We start from the raw sequence: 21537 nt of genomic DNA, 5'->3' as shown, positions 1-21537 counted from the left end.
CCAGCAGAGCCGTCCTCCTTCACTCCTGCTGCTGTTCCCTCGTAGCTTTGGAGCGTTAAACGTATTATAAAAATGTCTTTTTGGTACGGTTCACAAATTAACTGAAAGGCACAGAGAAGCAGTATACTCAGCCAGCATGAAATCAAAATCTAATCAATGCAGATTATGTTAGATTAGCTAAGCAAGTAAACAATTAGCCAAGTTAATGTTACCTACCATGTCCTTCAGCACTTAACGGTTAAGGAATTTGTCTTCCCAGACATGTTTATTTCCGGCTCTTGTTGGTGACATTGCAGGTTCTTGGATGAATTTTTCAAGCTGCTATCTCCTGTCAGCTCTTCATTTTCATTCTGTTGCGAGTCCTGAACAAAAAGGAAAGAAATGTTGGTAGGAAGAGGAGAGTCAGTGGCTTTGGAAGGAAATGTGGGTTTTGATGTGAACATATGATGCAGACCAAGGAAGTGTCCTCAGGCACACAGCAGCCTCTCTCAAGGCTGGATTACACAAGATTATGATGTTGCTCACCCCTCCAGGAGGGTTCAGGAGCTGTGAATCTACACCTTACTTTTTTAGAGACAAAAAGGCTCTAACCTCATACGACAGGTTTCTGGCAAATATGAAAACTAAATAAGCAGGTGGTTTTGATTTTTTGTAAAATCCTACAATAGCTAGATTTGGAAGGAATGTTGAACACCATCTGATTCCACCTCCTTTGTCACAGAGAGGGACACCTTCCACTAGACCAAGGCTCCAAGCCCTGTCCAGCCTGGCCTTCAACACTTCCAGAGAGGGGCAGTCACAGCTTCCCTGGGCAACAAGATATTTTTTTGGGGGTGGGATGGGTTATTTGGAGGTTTATTATTATTTTTGTTGATATGGCCATGCAAGTGTCTGAGTCCTCTCTCAGAATCCCCAGAGCACCTCAACCCAATCCCACATGCCACGTGCAGCTCCTGGAATGCTCCTCATCCCATCTCCAGCCCATTTAATCCTTACTCTGCTTCCTTTACTTGCCCTGTGAAATCTTTTCAAGCAAACAGCCTGTTTGAAAGATGAGTCCAATCCCAGGCTAATGTATTGTTTCCCTTATATTTAACTTTAGCTGATCTCCACAGTATAAATTTTTTAGCAGGAAAGTGTGATCTGTCTGGGAGATCTTGACAACAGAGTCCATAAGGACAGTGGAAACTTCTCAGTCTTGAGAAATAAATGCAAACCCATGAGGATGTCTTGTGGTCAGAGACGGTCTGTGGAGAAGTCCAAATCCTGCAAAGCACCACTGACTTTTTCTCTTGAGAAAGGAAAATGTTTGGCATCATCTGAACATTCACCATAACCATCCAGCTCCTTGGGGGGCCTTCTGCAGGTGCCTTGTCCAGCTCCTGGCCCTGCTGCTCAGTCAGAAGCACGGAATGGTTTGGGTTGGAAGAAATATTAATGGTTATCCATCTCCATCCCCTGTCATGGGCAGAGACACCTTCCATAGACCAGGTTGCTCCAAGCCCCATCCAACCTGGCCTTGAACACTTCCAGGGATGGGGCAGCCACAGCTTCTCTGTGCCAGGGCCTTTCCACCCTCACAAGGAAAAATTTCTTCCTAAGATTGAATCTAAGCCTCCTCTCTTTCAATTTAAAGCCATCCCCTTGTTCTTTCCATGCACACCTTATAAGTGATGGCTGCAATCTGGATACCAGGAGCAAGAAACAGAAAATGGTCTTTAGCACTCAAGTCAAAATGAGACGTTGTTGTTGTTGTTGTTGTGTTGCCAAATCTACAGCTGAAACCTTTCCAAGCAGATCTTGGGGAGACATGGATTTCCATTTGTTCAACTGCTTGACAAATCTGGGGATCGTTGCAATTGATTGTCATATTAACAGTAGCAAGAGTGTTTATCCTGTGATTTGAGTCCCTGGAGGCCACAACGATGCAAACAGCCCAAGGAAAAACACAGGAAAATGTTACATGCCATAGCCCAATGCCAAGAGAATTCTAATGCAAAAGAACCTAAATACAAAAGAAAATTTTGATTGATACAGGTTTTTTTTTTTTGATTCATAAATAGGACTGATTCATATAAAAGGATACAACTTTATCAAGTAATAGTCATAGGCTGATTTCAGAGACCTAAAATTCTGAAAGAACTTAAACTTTAAATAATGTTGCCTTTTAATTTTGAATTTAAAAAGAAACTCTCTTTGAACAACTGAACTTGTAAGGAAATTGTGTCATGGCTCATTAAAGAAATTTTGTATTTCTCAGCACTTTTTTGTAAAGAAAAAAGGCAATCAAAAATTTTGCAATCTGTTATAATTTTAAAGCTTTAGATTACTTAAGTTCTTTGATAATGTAAAGAAGTCTCTATTAGAAAAAGGGAGCAAATTAATTTCTTGGTGATTTTCCAAAATTTCTTCTGAGACACATTTTCTCATTTTATGCTGGTCAAGGAATCCAGATTATGAGATCAGTTAAAATGTAACAAATGTTGAAGTCCTAAAAGCGGAACTGAGGGCATATAGATGAAGAGAAAAGTTACCGGGCTCTGGGAATTGGGATTAGGCTGAACTACCTGTGATTTTGCCAAGCATTTACACCATTTTTGACTATTAGATTCTGTTTATTTTAATTGTTTTGTAGCTTATCCACTTCTACAGCTTGATCCTCATCATAGTCCCTCATTCCTGTTAATTCATTTTGATGGAGTACATCTTGATTCATGGAGTTATGGAGGTGGAAAGAAAAACTATTCCAAATGAGCTGCGTTTGTGTGTATCTGAGGATTAATGGGCAAAAGAGTAACCTAAGTCAAGAGTCAAGATTTACAGATTCTTCCTCTTTCTATAACGTTTTTAGGATTATTTTTGAGAAATAATATGGAACAAAAAGGATCAGAGTAGCTTCTGGTCAAGAGCAGATGCCTCTTGCATCCTGAAAGTCAGAGGACTTATGCTGGCTAGTTGCTGTAACCCATCCAAACTCCAGTAAGGAAGCACAGAAGTTTGTGTGCTCTGATTCACTTCAAACAATGTGTTCTGCAATGACTGTAAAGAACAAAAGCCTATCAATAATCAAGGGGTTGTGGTTAAAAAAATTAATGGCTCTCAATATAAAATTGGATCTCCAGGTCTTCACTCATCCACTTCAGAACTAGTCCAAAGCTATCTGAGATAATAAAAGATCTTGGTAAAATAAAAGACCTGTCCAAGCTAATAAAAAACTTGACAGAGTTACTGTGTGTCATTTTCCAGGGAGCTGTAACTACTGCGTTATAGCCAGTTCATTGAGAACTAAGTACAGAGCACAAACACTGACGAAGCTTTGGAAGAGGGATGAGTTATGGGTGGATCAGACACAGACACAAAAGTGCTGTGCTGGAGGTTAAAGCCATTCCAGAAGCTGAATGCCTTTGCTTCACAGAAAAGGATGTGACAATGAGTTTCATTTAAAGACTGAATTCATTTGCCACGGGAACAATGAGGTTTTGCTTTTTTAATCAAAATGCAGACAAGTAATTTCTTAGGCAAGCAAAGCTCTGAATTATGCTAGGGAAGATACAACGTGAGTAAACAGTCTTTTCAGTAATATAGCTATAAAACATTATATTATACATATACATGAAATAAAGAAGTGATTGAACTTGTCATTTAATTGTATTATCAGATTTGTAGCTTGTGAAAATGACAGGGAAAATAACACAGTGCATAGGATGGGTCGATTTATTAATTGTGGATAATATTTGAGCCAACTCCAGTCACTGCTATTGTATTTCTTATTTATAGGTATTCATCAAGTTGCTTGGATAAATAATTTCAACCAGCACATCAGTTTTTTATGGCCTTCCTATTTTGATTGCATCCTGATTGTCTACCAGGATCAGTGACTGGCTTGTGAGGCCACACAGTATCGTTTCAACCTGGATGCCTGTTACATTTCCAGTGGGAAACTGACCTTGAATACCTGCTGAGTTTGAGCTTTTGTGATGATGTGACATTTGTGGCACTCTAAATATCTGAAGTCTTTGAAAAAAGAGGAGAAAAGGGGTAATTCATTAATGTGTTTTTCTAATTCTTGCCCACTTTCTTCCAACTCAATTATAGCTGGCTTTGTTTGCTTCTTAAAGTTGAATCACAGGAAAACTCTAGTTAGACAGTTGAACTGAGGGCCAAACCTTGATCTAGATATCCATTTTCACTCCCACAAAAATTGGGAGGCTTCTATGAATAAGAACTTAGGACTCAAACCTATCACCTAACAAAGCAAAAAGGCCAGTTGCAGCTTGAACCAAGATGTCCACACATGCTTGAATCTTCTTACTGTTTTTATTTTCACCACAAAAAAGCACAATGACTTGGAGGTTTCTATTCACCTGAGGAACAATATTCACATCCCTGCCCTTGGCAAGAGTGACTGAAACAAAGCCTCACGCACACAGATTTCCTGGACTGGCTGTTTCTGTGCTTTTTTGGCAATACAGAAACATGAATGTCCAGCAATAATTTGGAGAAAATTCAGTCACCTGAGATGAAGCAATCAAGTGCTGCTGGAGAAGGGCTGCATGTGCTCTCCAACAGGATTTTCAAAACTACATCTAACATAGGTCTTAGAGCACAGAAGTTCATGGATTTTCAAAATATTTCAAGGCCAGATATACTTCTGGAAATCTTTCCACATCTGTAAGTGAATGAGAGCAAAATGAAGGAGCTAATCAGGAGCTCTTCCTTCCTTCCCAGGGGAGAAGCCTCCATATGGAGCTAAAATATCCTCAGAAAGCTTACATCTTCCAGTGGGGCAAATTATCTCTTGTGTGAGGTGGAAAGGCATTTGGGAGCATGGAGAGGGGGGCAGGAGGAAAGTGGAAAGTTTCATCTACTTCACATGGGAACAGTGCTCTAAAAATAGGTTTTGTCATGGTTTTAGAAGTCTTTTTTATCAAGTTTCATCAGGTTCATGCCTTGACTCCAGCATCCCTATAAAGGTAAAGACCTCTAAGCCTGGCTGTATTTCCTCTTTATGCTGTGGCTTTTTTAGTTTAAAGCTCTAGTTATTTGCAGAAACTTGTTTGTAGGTTGCTTGGTAAGCCTGGAGTGAACAATTGTCCTGGTTTTCAGATTTCAGTTTGGGGCTTGAGGCAGGGAGAGAATATTTAAATGAAGATATTAGATGGTACCCATTGCCCCAGGGAGATGGGGTTGCAAAATCTTCATTAAGGCCATGGGAGAGGCAAGAGGAAAAAAAAGGATTAATTTCTTCATGTTATTCATAGAGAGGAATATATTGTCTTGAATATTAGCTGTGGGTCTTGTCCCTCGAGAACTGAACACACTGACAATGAGGAGTCCTGAACAGGTTCTCAGCCATTAGGGAGTTACACAATACATGAAGAAGGTGAGATGAGAATAGGGACTAGATCTTTCCCTATTCTCTTATTTCTCCCTGTTTAAAATGCATCAATATTATAAAAAAATAACCAAACCAAAAAACAACAAAGAACAAAAAACCCTGCCAAACAGAATACTGGCAGATTTTGCAATTCATCAAAGAAAAAGTAGAAATACGATATATAAAGCCTGCAGCTGACATAAACTTTTTCCTTTCTTTTTCCCCCTGTATCTGAGCTAATAGGAATAATAACTATTTCTTCTGCCCACTGACCAAAAGATATGCCTTCTTGTGCTAATCCACTTCTACTGGTATTGACTGCTGGTCCCCACGGGTTTGCCTTGCAGAGTCAGAAATAAATTACCCATCCAAATCAATGAAACTCAGGCCTGTGGTTTACACAGACGTAGCTCTATCACCCATACACAGGTGATAAGGGCTTGCAAAGTACTTCCACACTTCATCTTCTGACCATGTTTAAGCCACTCTTGGGAGAAAGCCACTCCTCACCCTATGGGCCCTTTCAGACCATGGCTCTGCTCTGTAGTGCTCTTGGCTTAGAGAAATTGAAGTATCTTCAAAAACAGCATTGCTTTTTCTTCTTGCTGTGGAAACAATAAGTTAATTGAGGGTTGTGCTGCTGATGTCTTGGTGACACTGGGGTTACTGCACTCTCTCAAAGCTCGGATTAGACTAAGAAAGCACAGCTACTTCACAGCCTGTGTTGTGTCTGGTACACTCTGATTTTTAGTTGGGTTAGTTCATTATTTATAAGCTGCCAGATGTAGAGAGTTCACTGACTGCAGGATTTGTGTTATGAGTGAAAGAAGAACTAAGTCACCTCTTGGGCTGCTGCCTCATGATTTGAGAGATCCTCCAGTAACATTAAAATACACAGAAGAGGGATGTATGTACCAAGTTTGTGCCAATAAGTTGTGGAAGTGAGTCAAGGATTCAGCAGCAGCAGTGGTATTATTTAGAGCCAAGTCGGGAAACCTCAGGCTGAAGGGAGTTCTGTGAGAAAATTCTTGAAGATGCTGGGTTTGTGTGTTGGAAATCTGTGCTGAAGCACAGGCAGCCACATGGAGCAGCATCACCCAGAACACCCACAACCACAAGAGAGCAGACACAGTGTAGGTGAAATATCTCAGTGCAGACTGCATCAGGTGCTGTTGTGAGGGTGAGAATGAAATAAGAGACTTTTTACATGTATTAATCTTATTTAATACCACAGCAGCAACTGTTCATCATAATACCCTAAATGTGTTTTCCATCAGATCTTCTGCTTCTAGGCATAAAAAAAGACTTTGTAGATCAGTTTTCACTATTGATTTAGAATCTGAGCCTCTGCTTTGCTCTTTTAGCTAGAAGTCAGCTGGAGACTTGTTACTTTCAATAGGATCAAAATATGCATATCCCAATCTGATTGCCTGAAAGTGGTCATGGATTTAGCTGGTTATTCTCACTAAGTGATGCTCCTTTTTCCAGAAGCCAAAATCAAAAATTATTTGGAAAATAACAGAATTGTAGACAAAATAATGTGGATGGCACTTGTGGAGGTCATTCAGCCCAATTGCCTGCTCAGGGCAGTGTCTGCTACAGCAGTTGTTGAGAGACTCATCAATTCAAATTTTAAATATCTTGAAGGAAAGATTCTATAACCCCTTTGAGTCCTTATTCCTGTCTTTAGATGCTCTTGGGGTTATTTTCCCCTCCCTTTATCCACCAGATCATGCATCTTTCACCCTTGGCCATGCACATTCACTGTGTGCCCATGAGACACTCTGTTCAGCTTGCTGCCCTCCCTCTCTAGCCACAAGCGCAGTGATGTCCCTCCTGAGTCTTTTCCTCTAAAGGCTGAGCTTATTTAGATATGCCTTTACTCTTTTTTATGACACTCCAGTGTAGCAAGCATAACCATAAAGAATTTTGGTCCATTTTAATTCACTGTAATATTTTCTCAATTTGTATTTGTGAATAGCCAAGATAGGAAGCTGTAATTGGGCCAGTTCCTTTCATACAACACTTCTGTCAGCTCTGTGCAAACTGTACACTTTTAATCAACGAATTCCTAATTTTGACTTTACTCTCATTTTGGTTCCTTCCACTCCTGAGTAACCCCAGCAGTGTGTGACCCTGCCATTCCTAAAGGGAAAAGAACATAATACTGAAATTTATCCTGAGGAGCTGAATAAGAGGCAAGTGGTGAAAGCTGTGTTCAGCTGGAAGGATGCTGAAGGAAGGGGTCTCAGTCTCATGGCACAGTGGCTACACACCAATTCATGCTGCAAACAAATCCTTGGGGCTGGGGTTTACAGGCCTTCTCTCTGTTCTGCAGTGTTGCAGCTGTTGGTGCCTCCTTTAAACCAGTTTAAATACCTCCCTGTGACTTGTAGTGCCATATTTGCATTGCAGCACAGATGTACCCAGTGTAACATCACATATTACTCTGCAAAGACAACATCTGGCCCCATTAAGTGCAGTAGAAATACTGTTATTGGTTCCCGTAGGCCTGGTAGTTCATTTATTTATTTTGCATTGTTTTCTAGAAAAAATAAAAGTCACTCATATGATTGAGTGACCTGTCTGAATTAGTGAGAGCTCTGACCCATAGGTTTGGTTGCTGAGCAATGACACGGCTGCTTGAGTGACTTTCCCCAGATTTTATGCTTTCTTCCAGGTCAGTATTATTTTCAGAACAGAAAACTCAAAGATCTGAAATCACCTAATAGGTCGAGGGAGACAATGCCTTATAAAAATGTCATTGCTATTGACTTTGTGGAAGATTTGATTACAACGAATTGTCAGGGAAATGATGTAATACTAAACACTGACAGTGTAATACCCAAGTGTAACTCTGAACACTAGGAGACAAGAGAAAAGGTGCCTTTCCTCTTATTGCAGCAGAGGCTGTTGCTAAACGGACAACAGAGACTCAGTGTAGTAACTACTAAGAGTGATATGTTTGTGTTGGAAGAGTTACAGTAGAATTTTGACCAAACATGAAAAATATATAAGGAAAGAATAATTCCATAAGCAGTTGAAACAAATCTAAAACTAAGTTTTTAGCCCTTAAAACATTTTATCAAAAACTGCCACAAATGAGTTGCCATATATAAGGCAAAAGAACCAAAAAACAATTATCCATACAAGGTCCCAAGACAGATTTCTTGAAGCCATTTAACCCCTTACTTTCTCATTGATGTGTGCTTGAGGGTTAAGCATGAGGAATTTTGACTACTGGCTCAAGCAGTGGTCCCAAATATTCTCTGTCATGCTTGATTATTTCCCCACTTTCTCTCTTCTCCCTTGCATTTCGTCCCAGCCAGAGATTTATAACTCATTGTTTCACTTCAGCTGGAGATTGTGCTTCAGAGCAGCCAAATAGCTGTCCACAAGAAAGTAAAAATCTTAGTACGATTCCAACCAGAGACTCTTTATCTTTAAAATACGGCAATCTGAAGCCTAACGTCCTCTGGTTTTATTAGCTCTACTAGAGGGGTGCTTAGCTGGCAAGTGCAGCATCTGCCACCAGCTCCTTGCAGCTTTAACAGCCTCAGTGCAAACTTCCCAGCACAAATTTCACAGGGCACAAGAGGTGGGTTCTGCTGTTCCCAGCATTGCAGTTCCTGCGGGATCCAGGCACTGCAGCAGTGCACAGGATGCAACTCTTTCTTGGGCCAAGGGGAGGTTGGTACCTTGGTCACTGCAGGGAACATTGGACCCTGCCTGTCCCTGGGAAACCATCCTTTTTGGAGGTAAAACATCCTTTTTCAAGGTAAATCATCTTTTTCACCCCACATTATGGGAAGTGGAGGGGCTGCTGTTGTGCTTCAGAGGCAATTCTTTCCCTGAGCACAGCAGGTATAAACCCTGCACAGGGGCCTGTCATGTAGAGGAGAGTCTGCCTGGCCAGCGACACTAATTTAACATGAGGGGAGTATTTCAGCCTAAGTGGTCTCTGCCGTGTATAAAACACTCAGTACCAGTGACATTTGCTTCTTCTCTTAGTGGTAAAATATATTTATTTGTGAAGTGGATCCTAATCTATCTAAGAACAGTGTTTTTAGTCTTTCACAGTAGCATTTATAATGATTGAAAGTGTAGGCTGGAGAGGACATCTTTCCGTAGCAATGAACAAAAATAAGAATAACTTTTCAGTATTACCATATATCAATAGCCAATTATTTTTGTAAGGATGGGTTCTGGCTGGCTGCTAATGGACTGACAATGAGATAAGTCTTCCAGGAGAGAAACCATCGTTTTAAAGATGGAGTGGCTGGCCTTTTAATTTTAAGGCATTACCAAAATCACACCTTTCACCTTTAAAAATTGTAAATGATCACAGACTTGTTCTAAATCATTTAATTGCTGTTTTAACTGAGCCTGGCTCATGCTTTTCAGGGGTTTGTCTTTCTTAGCACTGATGGTGCTGCTTAATTTCTTAATTTTTCTTGAAGAACGACATCCTCCTTGCTTGTATTCTCCCTCCCAGCTGCTTGCTGGCCATCTGTCTGCAAAGGCAATTTTAGGAATCTACAGACAATTCACTCTTGCTCATATGCATTTCTAGAATCTGATACACATCACAGATATTCACAGGCACAAAGTAAAACCTATTAAATGACATAAAATTTAAAGATGCTTTAGAAAGCTTTTTCTAATGTTTCAGATAAAGCAGCCTCACATTTCTTGCTGGTTTTTTCTTCTGCTTATTCTTTCATCTTCACCTGTTTCATCCATCTGCCTCTTTCTCTCTGACACAGGCAGTTTTGATGACATGGATTAGGAGTCCTGTGTCTCTCTCTGTATCTGCTAGAGCTCCTTGCTTTAAACTTTCTCTTGAAAACAAGCTTGAAAGAAGATCACCAAATGCTCTAGAATATGCACCAGGACTTGCCTATGACTCGACAGTATTTACAAATAGCCAATGAGCTTGGGAAAAATCTAAACACCTTGTTATTATCCATGCTCATGGATCACAGTCCTTTCTTGTTTTCAGGTGAATTTTGATGGTGTCTGCTTTTGATGGTGTCTGGGAGAAGACACCAACAGAATATTCAGAGATGAGGGAAAAAAAGAGGAGAATTGATGCCATTCCCAAAGGCACAAGTTGGATCAGTGGCCACAGGACCTGTTCCCACTGGCCCCTCCATTAGCCCCAAGTTTGGCCATGTGCCTGTGGCTCCCAGGGCAATGGAGAAGGAGGGAGCTGCTCAAAATTGCCACATCAATTTTAATCGAGGTCTCTGGGGCTATTTATTTGAACACTACACATGTTCCCTACACAGCAACAAGCCAGCTGCTCTGACATCTCCCAAGAAATAAGAAATGTGCCTTGAGTTCCTGTGACATTTCATATTCCAAACTTTGCCCAGTGGCTGATGGTTCCTTCCTCAAAGTGACATATTGATTGTGGGTACACGTAAGGGTAAGTATGATTGTGTTCAGTATTTTGAGCTCATCATCTGTTATCCCATTCCCATTGTCATCCCATGCCCAGACACTATCAAATTGGAAGCAGTAGCGTAGAAAATTATGAACAAATCAAAAAAGACTACAGCTGTGAAATGAATCAAAACACTGTTCCCACTCTTTGTATTTCCTTCAGTATAAAACTTATTTCACAACAAAAAAAATACGATTTTTTTGTATTTTAGACTCACAGCTGTGAAGGCAGGGATGAACACTGCAACCCAGCATTGACCAAACAGAGCAATAATCATTTATTAAAACATGAAGAAGACAGAAGATGGATCACTAAGGCCAGCACCTTGCCTAGATCTGTGCCTCACCCCATTTTGACCACCCAAAGAACATTCCACTGCTGCAGACATTCCATAAGTATTCAGCTCATAATGGTGTGGGAGAGCAGCAACCAGAGAATCTTCTGGCATGTTTGAAGTTCTTGACCTTGGTCCTCTTCATTTGCTGCACCTTAAACAGGGTGATGTGATTAGAAAAGTTCAAGCCCAAGCTCCATGTCAGCTTTTCAGAGCAGGCCCTCATTGTGTGCTTGCCATACCCTGAAAGCAGGCTCTGAAGATGTGTGTGCTTGTATGAAGATGACCACATTAAATTTAAGCAGAAATAAATGGTAATTTAACTGGCACAGATACACAAAGCTGACATAATCTCTAAAGGTTTGAGGCTGCTATTAAATTTGTTCTCCCTGTTAATTTGTGAGCAAGAGGATAATGAAAAACTGGTAACTCTAAAGTTGACATAGAAAGTAAGAGAAATACAATTGGCAGGGATAATTTTATGCACTGTCAAAGTGAAAAGGGTTTGCTAAATGTATGTAGGCAAAGATACACACTGTCATCTAAATGAGTAATTAAAAAATGGTCTTCTAATAATTGAATCATGACTCTTGTCACATTTGTATTTGTTTAATATCTCTAGTTTTGATTGAATCTTGTTTTGAGTTCCGATCTTAATCAGGTCTGATTTAGGCTCTTGGTTCAAATAACTCAAAGTGATGAGCATGAATCTTCTTGTCCTATTACCTCTTCAGCTTCTTGTTTCTAGTGAATACAATATTCTTTTGAAATTTCATTATTAGTTACTGCATTTAGCTAGCAAGACTGGACAAGTGAGGTTGGTGGGTGATATGCTGATGTTAAAGGTTTGAATTTTCAAAGAGGAAGTCTTCTCTTCTTCTGAACATCACTTCTAGATTTTAGAAGTACTTCAGATGGTTGACAGGGTTACCAGTTAATTCCTTTGCTGGCAGAGCTCAGGGAGTCTTGGCTATTTATATTGCTCTGTTGTGCTGGTTCTTTGTAAATTAAGAAAGAAAAGCTGTGTAATAGAAGATCATCTGTTCTTTAAAACTCATTTCCTTAAACCAACTCTCATGGTCACCCTGGAATGTGATGGTATCTTCAGTGACACACAGCTGTGCCTCGCCAATCTATTTAAAACTTCTCATCAAATTCTTGAAGTCAAACCTAACAAGAGGTTGCATATTTCCAGCTCCTCTCAACTGAAGTACACAAGGCTGGGACTGGTGCAAGTGTCTCCTTCTTCATAGTCTTCAGGTTTGCCCACATCATACTAATCTGTTGTCTCTTTCTGCTTCAATTTTTCTAAACTTTCAGAGTTTTCTGGTTCTAATACATATTTTTTAAACAGAAGGAATGGGATGATGCTTTAAATCTCATCACAGTGAACAGGTTATCCTGTGCTTCCATTAAAAAAAAAAAAAAAAGGCAAACTTATTTCTCCCCTTTCTCTGCCTAAGAATTTTGAGGTGCTCAAGTCTGTCTTTAAAACCATCCATTTTTTCTCTTCATTTTATCTACAGTCCTTTTTTTTTTTTTTTTTTTTTTTTTTTTTGGCTCTCTTCAATTCCCAGTTACAAAGAAAGCAACAATTATTTTACTTCAAACTCATCCAGCCCTGAAGATGAGGAATTTATCACTTTTTCATTGCCAGCCTGCTCAGTTTATTTCTCCAGTTCTCTAAGACTGTTTGCTTTGCTCAGCTTCACAAAGGTGGGTGAACGAGAGCGGGGACACAGCCGACTCCCTCCTCTCAAAAGCTCCCAAAGCACCCGTTCAAAGGCACCTCTTGGGATGCAGACACACTTCCACAGGGCTTATAAAGGTCTCAGGACAGACTGAAAGTGTTTGAAGAAGTGGGGTGTGGATCTGGCTGGAGTTGAGGGTGTGAGGAGGGTCACCTCCATCTGCTTTTTATAATCAAGATTTTCAAAAGGTTCGAAACATCAAAAGATTTTGAACCAGAATACCAGAGAAATGCACAGGACCCAAATGTGTGAGAGAAGGCACTAAAAATGCTTGTTGGCTCCTACTTCTGTAAGTGCTGGGAAAGGGACATCTTACCTGGGAACATGGACACCCTCAGCACCTGAGAGTTGATAGAAGAGCAGACTTGACATGGGCCATGCTGTCCAACACTTACACTGTACAGGGGAAATCCTTATTTAGCTGCTGAGTGCTCAGGGTGTGTTTTTAGAGGTTCACAGGTGGGAAAGCAGGAGCAGCCCTGCTGATGCAGGAGGTGGGTGAGCCCCAAGAGCTCCAGGGAGGGACCCCATAGCCCCTCTCTGGGGGTCACAGCTGATGGTGCAGGGAGGGGATGGCACTGGCCGCACCACACTCTCCCACCTGCCTTGGCTGCCAGGGTCTTGGAGAAACACAGCAGCCCCAGCCTGGGCATTGAAAACTGCACCAGATGATGTGAAATGAGCAAAATATTCCTCCTGCTACAAAAGTGAGGTGGAAAATATCACCCAGGCAAGCTGTTGGTGGGGAAGAAACTGTTTCCTCCAGCATGTGTGGGTATAAATAAACACGGGCTGTGCAGATCCTTCTGATGTCTACTAATGCATCTTGTATTTATGTCCGACTTGAGGAGATAACAGGGAGATTAGTAAATACTTCAAATTGACAGCACAGACATATTTTCATAGAATAAATGATGCTGGTAAGTGGAGAGACTTTTCTTCCTTCCCTTCAGGAAATGGGGAAGAGTTGTCTCTGCTGATATAATTTCCAATTTTTTTTTCTATCAGGAAAGAGAAAAAGATCTCACTGGAGAGATCATATTTGTTGCTGATTAGATTTCAGTGTTATTTTTGAAAAAACCTCAGATCTCTTAAACCTATAGGGAACCTATGTAACACACACTCATTTCTTCCAGGACACTCTGTAAAGACCCCTGTTATGTTTGCCTGGGCACAATTCATGGTGGATGCTTCCTTTTTTTTTTTTTTTTTTTAATTACATTTGTGATTTCTTTTTAAAATCCAAACCCTAAATCTGCAATTTCAGATCTTCCTAAAGAAGGAAACCACAAAATAACAAATTCCTATGAGCCTTTGTGTGTGGTTTGGGAGAACAAGCTCCATTTATTTGCAAACACTGAAAATATTTTAGTGGTGTTGGATTTAACAGGCCAGAAAAAACGGTTCTGGAGAACCAACCAGTCTGATCACTTGGCATTTCCTGCAAAGAAAATAGAAAATAAAAACCAAAATCCCCCCCAATTTAGTCATGAAAGAACCTCTTCTCTGTAACCTCATGCTGAATTTTGTAGAATGATTTTTTACTAAGCACATTTTCTCCTGGACTCGGACCCAGTTCCCCAGAGTAGCGCATGTCTCTTTAAACATCACAACTAGGGGGTCCTGTCCTTCTCATGCTGAAGTCAATGGCAAATCCAATCTAAATCTACGGGGTCCAGCTGTAAGATTTTTACAGGAAGAAACACAAAATTTGCCATGTTTTAGCAGTTTTTTTAGTCGGCTCCTCTCCTGTACCCTTCTGGGTGCTTCATCACCTTTGCCTAAACCTCCTCGCAGCCTTTGGAACAAACACCCCACGTACTGATCCTGCCATGCCTCCTGCTTGTGCAAACATCCTCGCTAAAACGTAGATAAGAAATAATTACATTTTATATTGCTATTGTTGTTGTTTTGTTTTGTTTGTTTTTGGAAACGAGACGAAGAGGAAGAGGAGAGTGAATGAATTTCAATGTGTGCCTCTCTTTATAAACACGGTTACGGGGGGATAGAAGGCACACCTCACGAGAGCCCTGTGCCGTGCAGTGCCTGCAGTGGCGGGTCCCACCGCAGACAATCGGTGTCCCACGATGTCCCCCCGTTTGATTGCCACAAAGGGGCCCGCTGTCCGGTGTCGCGCAGCCTGGGAGCGCATCGCCCCGCGGCAGCTCTGCGAGCCCGGGGCTGCGGGGGCCGGGCAGAACGAGGGGCTCAGCAGCTCACCCCGAGGTGCCACCGGCCCCAGCAGCATCCCCCCGCGTTCCTGAGCTCCCGACGGCACCAGGCTCCCGGCACGGCGCCGGGATGCTCCGACACGGTGCCCGCTGCCCCCCCAGCCCCGGGGCGGTCCCGCCGCCCGCACAGGTACCGGGATTGGGCGGAACATGCAAATGCGGCGCTGACGTCAGGCGGCTCCGGCCCGGAGAGCAGAAATAGGGCCGGCCCGGCCCGCGCCGCGCACTGCCCGCACCGGCCCCGCCGCGCTCCGCCCGCCCCGGCTCCTCCCCAGGTGAGTGCCTGGAACCCGCGGGCTTCGGCTGCGCCCCGCGCTGCCCCGCTCAGCGCTGCATCCCCATCCCCATCCCTGCCCGCTGCTCTCCGCCGTCCGCTCCGCGGGCGCGCCGGGGCCGGGCAGTCTCCCGGTGCCGCCGCCGCGCCCCGCACAGCGCTCAGTCCGCGGGCCGGGGGAGGTAACAGGTGTGTGTGTGCCCGCCGCGGGGCGGGGCGGGCTGCGAGCGGGGAGCCTCCTCCTCCTCCTCCTTACCGCGCGTCTCGCACCGTGGACGTGCCGCCCGTGGGGTGGGATGGGATGGGATGGGGCGGGCGCGGCTGCCGGGCCCGGGGCGCGGGGTTCCGCGGTGCCGCAGTGCTCGCCCCGCGGGGCCGCCGTCGGCGGGGCTCTGCCGCGGGTCCCGCCGCGGTCGCGAGTGGGGCCGGCGCTTCCCGGGTTGGCCGCTGGGTGGCGCCGTGGGCCGGGAGCGTGCGGCCGTCGGGGCCCGAGCGGGGCCGGCGGAACCGAACCGGGGCCGGCGGAACCGAACCGGGGCCGGCGGAACCGAACCGGGGCCGGCGGAACCGAACCGGGGCCGGCCGTACCAAACTGGGGCCGGGCCGGGAGCTGTCCGGGGCCGGCGGTGTCATCCTCGGCTGCCTTCCCCAGTCCCAAAGCGCTGCCAGCACTCGGCTTCCCGGCGGTGCTGGCCCCTCGCTGCCCCGCGGAGGCTCACGGAAGGGATGGCATGGGACTCCGCCGTGTGTCACCTCGGGGCAAAGCTGTTCTGAAACGTGTCGTGGGGGCAGCTTTGAAAACGGAGGCGGAATCGCTGCACAGTTCAGGAGTTTCTTGGTAGTCCTGCATCCCTGTTGGATTGATGCTTCTCCCCCCCCCACCCCCGATTTATTCTGGAGCACTAAAGTGTCTTGGGGAATGCCAGTGAAATGAAATCTAATCAAATTTAATAAATAAAACTTAATCTAATTAAACATTTATAAGTAGCTTTTGGTCAAATGAAAAGTCCATTTTGTACTTAAATATCAAAGCTGATTCCAATGAGTTCTTAATGCACCCAAACTTTAAGGACTTTACTGCAGACGGCAGACTGAAATAATTCTTTGATTTCATTATGTCTTTCCAAAACAATTGGCTTTTTTACTTAATTTTGTAGCACTTAACAAGAAATTATGGATGTCAAAATTATTTTGCCAGCAATAGAAATGCTGTGGAGCGATTGGGAAGGTTGATGGCAGGAACTAAGGACCAGATTCTTATGTGGTTTTAATAGTGTCAGTTTGAATAGAAATAATAGTTATGCTCAAATGCTTTCTTTTTTGCTATAGCAACAGTCAGAACTCCAGATAATTAAGTTCAGCCACTTTCTGATGTGAAGCTGGTTGGAAATTATTGAAAGCTATTGCAAACCAGTAACTTCTCAAATAAACTGCAATTTAGGTAGCCCTGAAACAAAACCAATAACTGCTTTTGGCAAATTCTTTAATCTCATTGCAGTTACCATAATTGAATTCTTAAAGCTTTTTTGTTGAGGAGGAAAAAAGTTGTGGCATCACTGCAGGATCTGGTTGTTGCATGTCACAGAAATGCTTTAAACAGTTTGTGCTGTTCTTCACTCAAATAGCCAAGATGCTTAGTCCCTGTTGTTTTCCAAGGTGACCCTTTTTGCTTGAGTAGCTCCCAAACTTGTACCCTAAAACCTGTACTTGTCTTTGGCTTGCATCTGCTGGCTGTTCTTCCACTGAAGACATTGCACCCATTTGCTTTAAATTCGAGGCTCTCTCTGAGTGTTGGTGCCTGCCCAGACCCCTCTGGCTTTGGAGGGGTGTTTTGCTGTTGCCATCGTGTTTGAGCTGCTCCAGATAACAGTGCACAGCCTGGTGCTGCTGCACTTGTGGAGTGATTCTTGCTAGAGCAGTGCCAGCTGCAAGGAGAGCTGGAAGGCTGCTCTGGCTCAGAGGAGGAAACCACAACCTTCAGGTAAACTTTTTGGCTTTGCATAGTATATTCTTTATCACAATGGCCAATATTTATTCTGTCTTTTGAGTGCAGCTGCTTGTTTTATGCAGACATGTCCATATGCAAGCTTTGATTTCTCTGGACAGCGATGTCCGTACAAGCTCAAATCCAGCAAATCTGCCCCTCCCTCGAGTGAGGAAGGGAAATGGAGAGTAAAACTTGTCTGAGCTTACATTGGAGAGTCTGGATCTATTCAATCAATTTGAGTTTGTCTGTTGACTTCGGGAAACTTACAACCTGCAGTCTGGTAGCTGTATTTTATGGTGTAGCTGCAGACTGGGTTCTGCAAGGAGCCTTCCCTTTAGCTCAGGGTAAGGTGGTGCTGAGCTCTGCTTTAGGATGCCAAGTGACATGAAAATGCTGTGTGACTCCAGAGTAAGCTCTCAGGTGATATTTATGGTACATATTTTTTGCTCGGCTGAGGCTATTAAGATATATAATGTGTATTAATGTGTCCTCCTCTTACTGTGACTGAGAGCAATTAGTGTGCTGTCAGCATGAAATAAAAATAAGTGATTTCTAAACTAAAGATGTTCTAGAAATTCTATTTATAAAACAACCAGGGTTTCTATCAGGTAGAGTCTGCCCTTTAAGTTCCATCAATGTTACAGATCCTAATCTAATTACCGTAGTGCTTTCTGTCCATTGTTCACTAAATATACATTAAACTTGTAATTTCCCTGTTTTGCTCCAGGGTTGTAATTTCAAGCAGGATATGATTCAGAGGTCTCTAGAACTGTGATGTTATTTGCTGTGATGGCATCAACTGAACACAAAAAATACCTCTATTAAAGAAAAAAAAGCCAAAACCCTGTGAGAAATAATGTTGCTGTGCAAGAGCAATTAATAAAGTAACAATGTAATTGTCTCTTATTGATATAGTGACTTTGCTTTATTAAACGTTTATTTGTAGCCCCAGTAACATTACATCTGAGGTTCATAATTGGAATTTAGAAAGCCTAATAAATTTTGATTTCATTCTGAATGCTCTCCATTCAGCATGTTTACATCAGTGCCGTGAAAAGGCATTGCCTGAGCTCTGTGGGTGCTGTGTGCTATGCTCAATCTAGTGATGGGGTGTCTTTGGGAAAATAAAATACCTGAGACTGTCACTGCTGGTGTAAATGGTCATGGCTCCAAAATTAGGAGTGATGTACCAAAGCTTGGATATCCCCTGTAGCAAATACATGGCATGAGAACACTGTAAAATGAGCCTTGTCAAGACAAGGTATGTCAGGGTGAGTTAATTCAGCTTGGCAGAGTTTTGCCATTAGCAGGTAACCCTCCTTGTTGATGTGTATGGCTCAAGCCAGGCAGCAGCCTGTCCCTCTTCCTACAGAAATGCCATCACTTCATTAAGGGTCATTATGCTTCATTAACAGGTCCATTTTAGCCTTCCTCAGCATCTCAGAAGTGGTCCCAGGCCTGAGTATCCCTTGGTATTTTAACTGTAGAAAGTAATGACACAATCCTGTGTTATTGTAAGCCCAGAGGAAGCACAGCTCCTAGTTCAGCTTCCAGAGCACCAGTGCAGGGTTGTGATGTGTGAAACACAGGAGTTCCATCTGACACCACTTTGACTAACTGCATTGGTGTTCTTTCCAAATTCATTTAAAAACTACACAAGACAAAAACCACTGCTCAAAGTGCATGCAGGTGTAGTGGAGATCCCTCCAGTTCCCCACAGATGATGTGGGGCTGTGGTGGGCTTTTGCCAGGGAAATGGTGCTGCTCTTGAGTGGAGTGAGTATGGGAGGGATTGGAAATGTCTCTGCTTAGGACAGAGGAATATGAGTGCAGAAATCAGAGCCTCAGGTAGGACTCACATTTGTTATGGTTGGAGAAACATGTCAGCCCTCTCCAGCACAGGATTTTTTTTGTGTCTTTCAAGTTTGGGGGTGTTTGGTGACCATCTGGGCAGATGGTGTCCTCATTGGGGGACAATGACTGTCCCTGTGTCAGCCCTGGCTCACCCTACACACCTGACTGTAGCCAAGGGGGGTGGCAGTGGCTGTGTCTGCTCAAGGCAATGTCCCCCTCTGAGTCAGAGGGGAGCAATGATATTTTCTGTCACATTGCTGGGAGCCTCCAGTGGTCAGAGAAGCAAAGGTGTGTGTCTGGCATTTTCCTGAAAATCTGCTGAGGGTACGGGTGTGAGTCCCTGACTGTGAGTGACCCTGTGCTGCTGGGGGCTCAGGAGAAGGGATAAAATTCACCCTTTGGTTTCTGCAGGACCACAAGACCATGTTTTGATGTGGTTTGCTTTTGGCCACAGTAGTTACAGAAATCCCAGGACTCTGGTTCTGCAGGTGCTGTGTGGCACAGCATGTCCTGAGGAAGATAATTTTGGGTAAAATTACTACAATATGGGAATTCATTGCCAATACACTGGAGACTGTAGAGCTCTGTAGGCACAGAGTGTGGATGGACACTGTCAGCCTCTGTGCTACCGAACCTGAGCTGCCTTCTGTTGTAAGATGAATGTTCTATAACTGTTCTCTTTTTTTTAAATTTTTTTAACAGACTTGAAATGATGACATCAAGGAGCTTTTGGTGCTCTCTCGTATTGCTGGGGGTTTTCCCACTGGTCACAAGGGGATGGATGGATGTGGAGCAGAGCAGAAGCCTGTATTCGGATGCGGGGAGGTTGCATCAAGAGGTACTGTACACCAGCTGCTGCTGCAGCCTCAGCTCTTGGATTTCTGTTCTTGGGCTGTGTTCAGGCTCTCCATACTGCAAACAGAAAACAAGTGTGGGCTTATCCATGTGCATTTGTATTAAGCACCTCCCAAGGAGGTCAGTGAAAAAGTGAAACAGAAACTCTTTCACTTACTTGGTATATTCACATGATTTGGAGTGAAATTGTCCATCTGGCTGTTATGGAGATGCTGTCTTTGCCCCAAAGACTTTACAGTGTGCTGTGTCCTGAGGCTGCTGACACCGGTGAAGCTAAATTTAACAAACAGACTGTCCTGTCTCTTCACTTGGGTCAGTGGACATTTAGGTGAAACCTAAAAAAAAGGTCTTTTGAAGGAAAACTGAGTCATAGGTGGTTCTGAGAGAATCAGCAAAATTACTGCCCAAAGTGTTTCCTCCAGACCTACTGATGTGACACCTTTGTGAAGCACAGAGGAATGGAAAAGGGGGCTGGGAACAGTGACTGCAGTGAGCAGTGATCTCCTTCCAGCCCAGTGCCCATCTGGATGGGGCACTGGGACTGGGGCAGGGCAGCAGAGCCTCCTCAGTGCTCAGTCTGGGCTCTGGGAGTGGAGAAGCAGCTGAGCCTGTTCCCAGTGCTGAAGGTGACAGTGTTGGCTGCTGCCACAGGGCTGTGGATGGAGCACTCCCTGTCCCAGCAGAGCCAGAGCAGGCTGTCCAGCGGGATGCTGGATTTCTGAACCAGAGCTCAGCACTGCTTGTGGCACAGATACAGACTCAGATTTTCACAAGTCTGAGGCTGAGACACATAAATAAAGCCACAAAAATCTAGATCTTCGGCTTTGTTGAGCTGTAAATGATGAATGAATGCTGAAGCAATTTTAGTTAATTAATTAGTTCCTGCGTGTTCACTAAATGGTTGCTCAAATGTCTAAAAAGTGGGAGATGGTGCAGGAGGACAGGGAAAGGACACTTGACTATTTTTTAGCTGCCATTGCCTTGAACACTTATGTGCTGGCAGACACATCAGTCAGTGCCAGGCTAATGATAAGCCCTTGATGGATTCATGTTGCAATTGGATCTATTTAAGCCTCAGGATTTGGTTGTAGTTGGAGGATCCCATTTCTCCCAGACACATTCTGTCTACAAATACCCAGTTATCTGCATCATAGTTTAAGCCAATTAAAAAAGTGCTTTTTGCTGCTTAGCAGGGCTCAAAAGTCATTTCAATGGTGTTGGATGTGCTGCAGTTCTGAGGTCTGTTTCAGGTGTACTTTGTCCTTGAGGCGTCCAACCTCTGTTCTATAAAAGTGAAGAAAAACATCTCCCTTCCACACCTCCACCGTTATTTTGCTGCTGTGTAGGCTCAGGTAGTACACTGGCACTTTGTTAAACCTGTTCTTGCAGAATCTCTGATCTATTTTGCTTTTTTATTAAAAAAAT

General features: G+C 43.5%; 1 protein-coding gene across 2 annotated transcripts in view; it reads left to right on the top strand.

The window, feature by feature from the left end:
- Window positions 1-19937: 19937 nt before the first annotated feature.
- FSTL4 (follistatin like 4) overlaps window positions 19938-21537 on the top strand; it is a 206963-nt gene continuing 205363 nt past the window's right edge. For both annotated transcript variants that reach the window (XM_066328808.1, XM_066328807.1), the window contains exon 1: window positions 19938-20095. In XM_066328808.1, the coding sequence (XP_066184905.1) occupies window positions 19967-20095 (129 nt within the window). In that variant the 5' untranslated portion in view covers window positions 19938-19966. The remainder of the gene's footprint in view (window positions 20096-21537) is intronic.

The sequence above is a fragment of the Sylvia atricapilla genome, chromosome 14, assembly GCF_009819655.1.
Source record: "Sylvia atricapilla isolate bSylAtr1 chromosome 14, bSylAtr1.pri, whole genome shotgun sequence".
Lineage (NCBI taxonomy): Eukaryota > Metazoa > Chordata > Aves > Passeriformes > Sylviidae > Sylvia > Sylvia atricapilla.
This window is presented reverse-complemented; position numbering and strand designations above follow the sequence as displayed.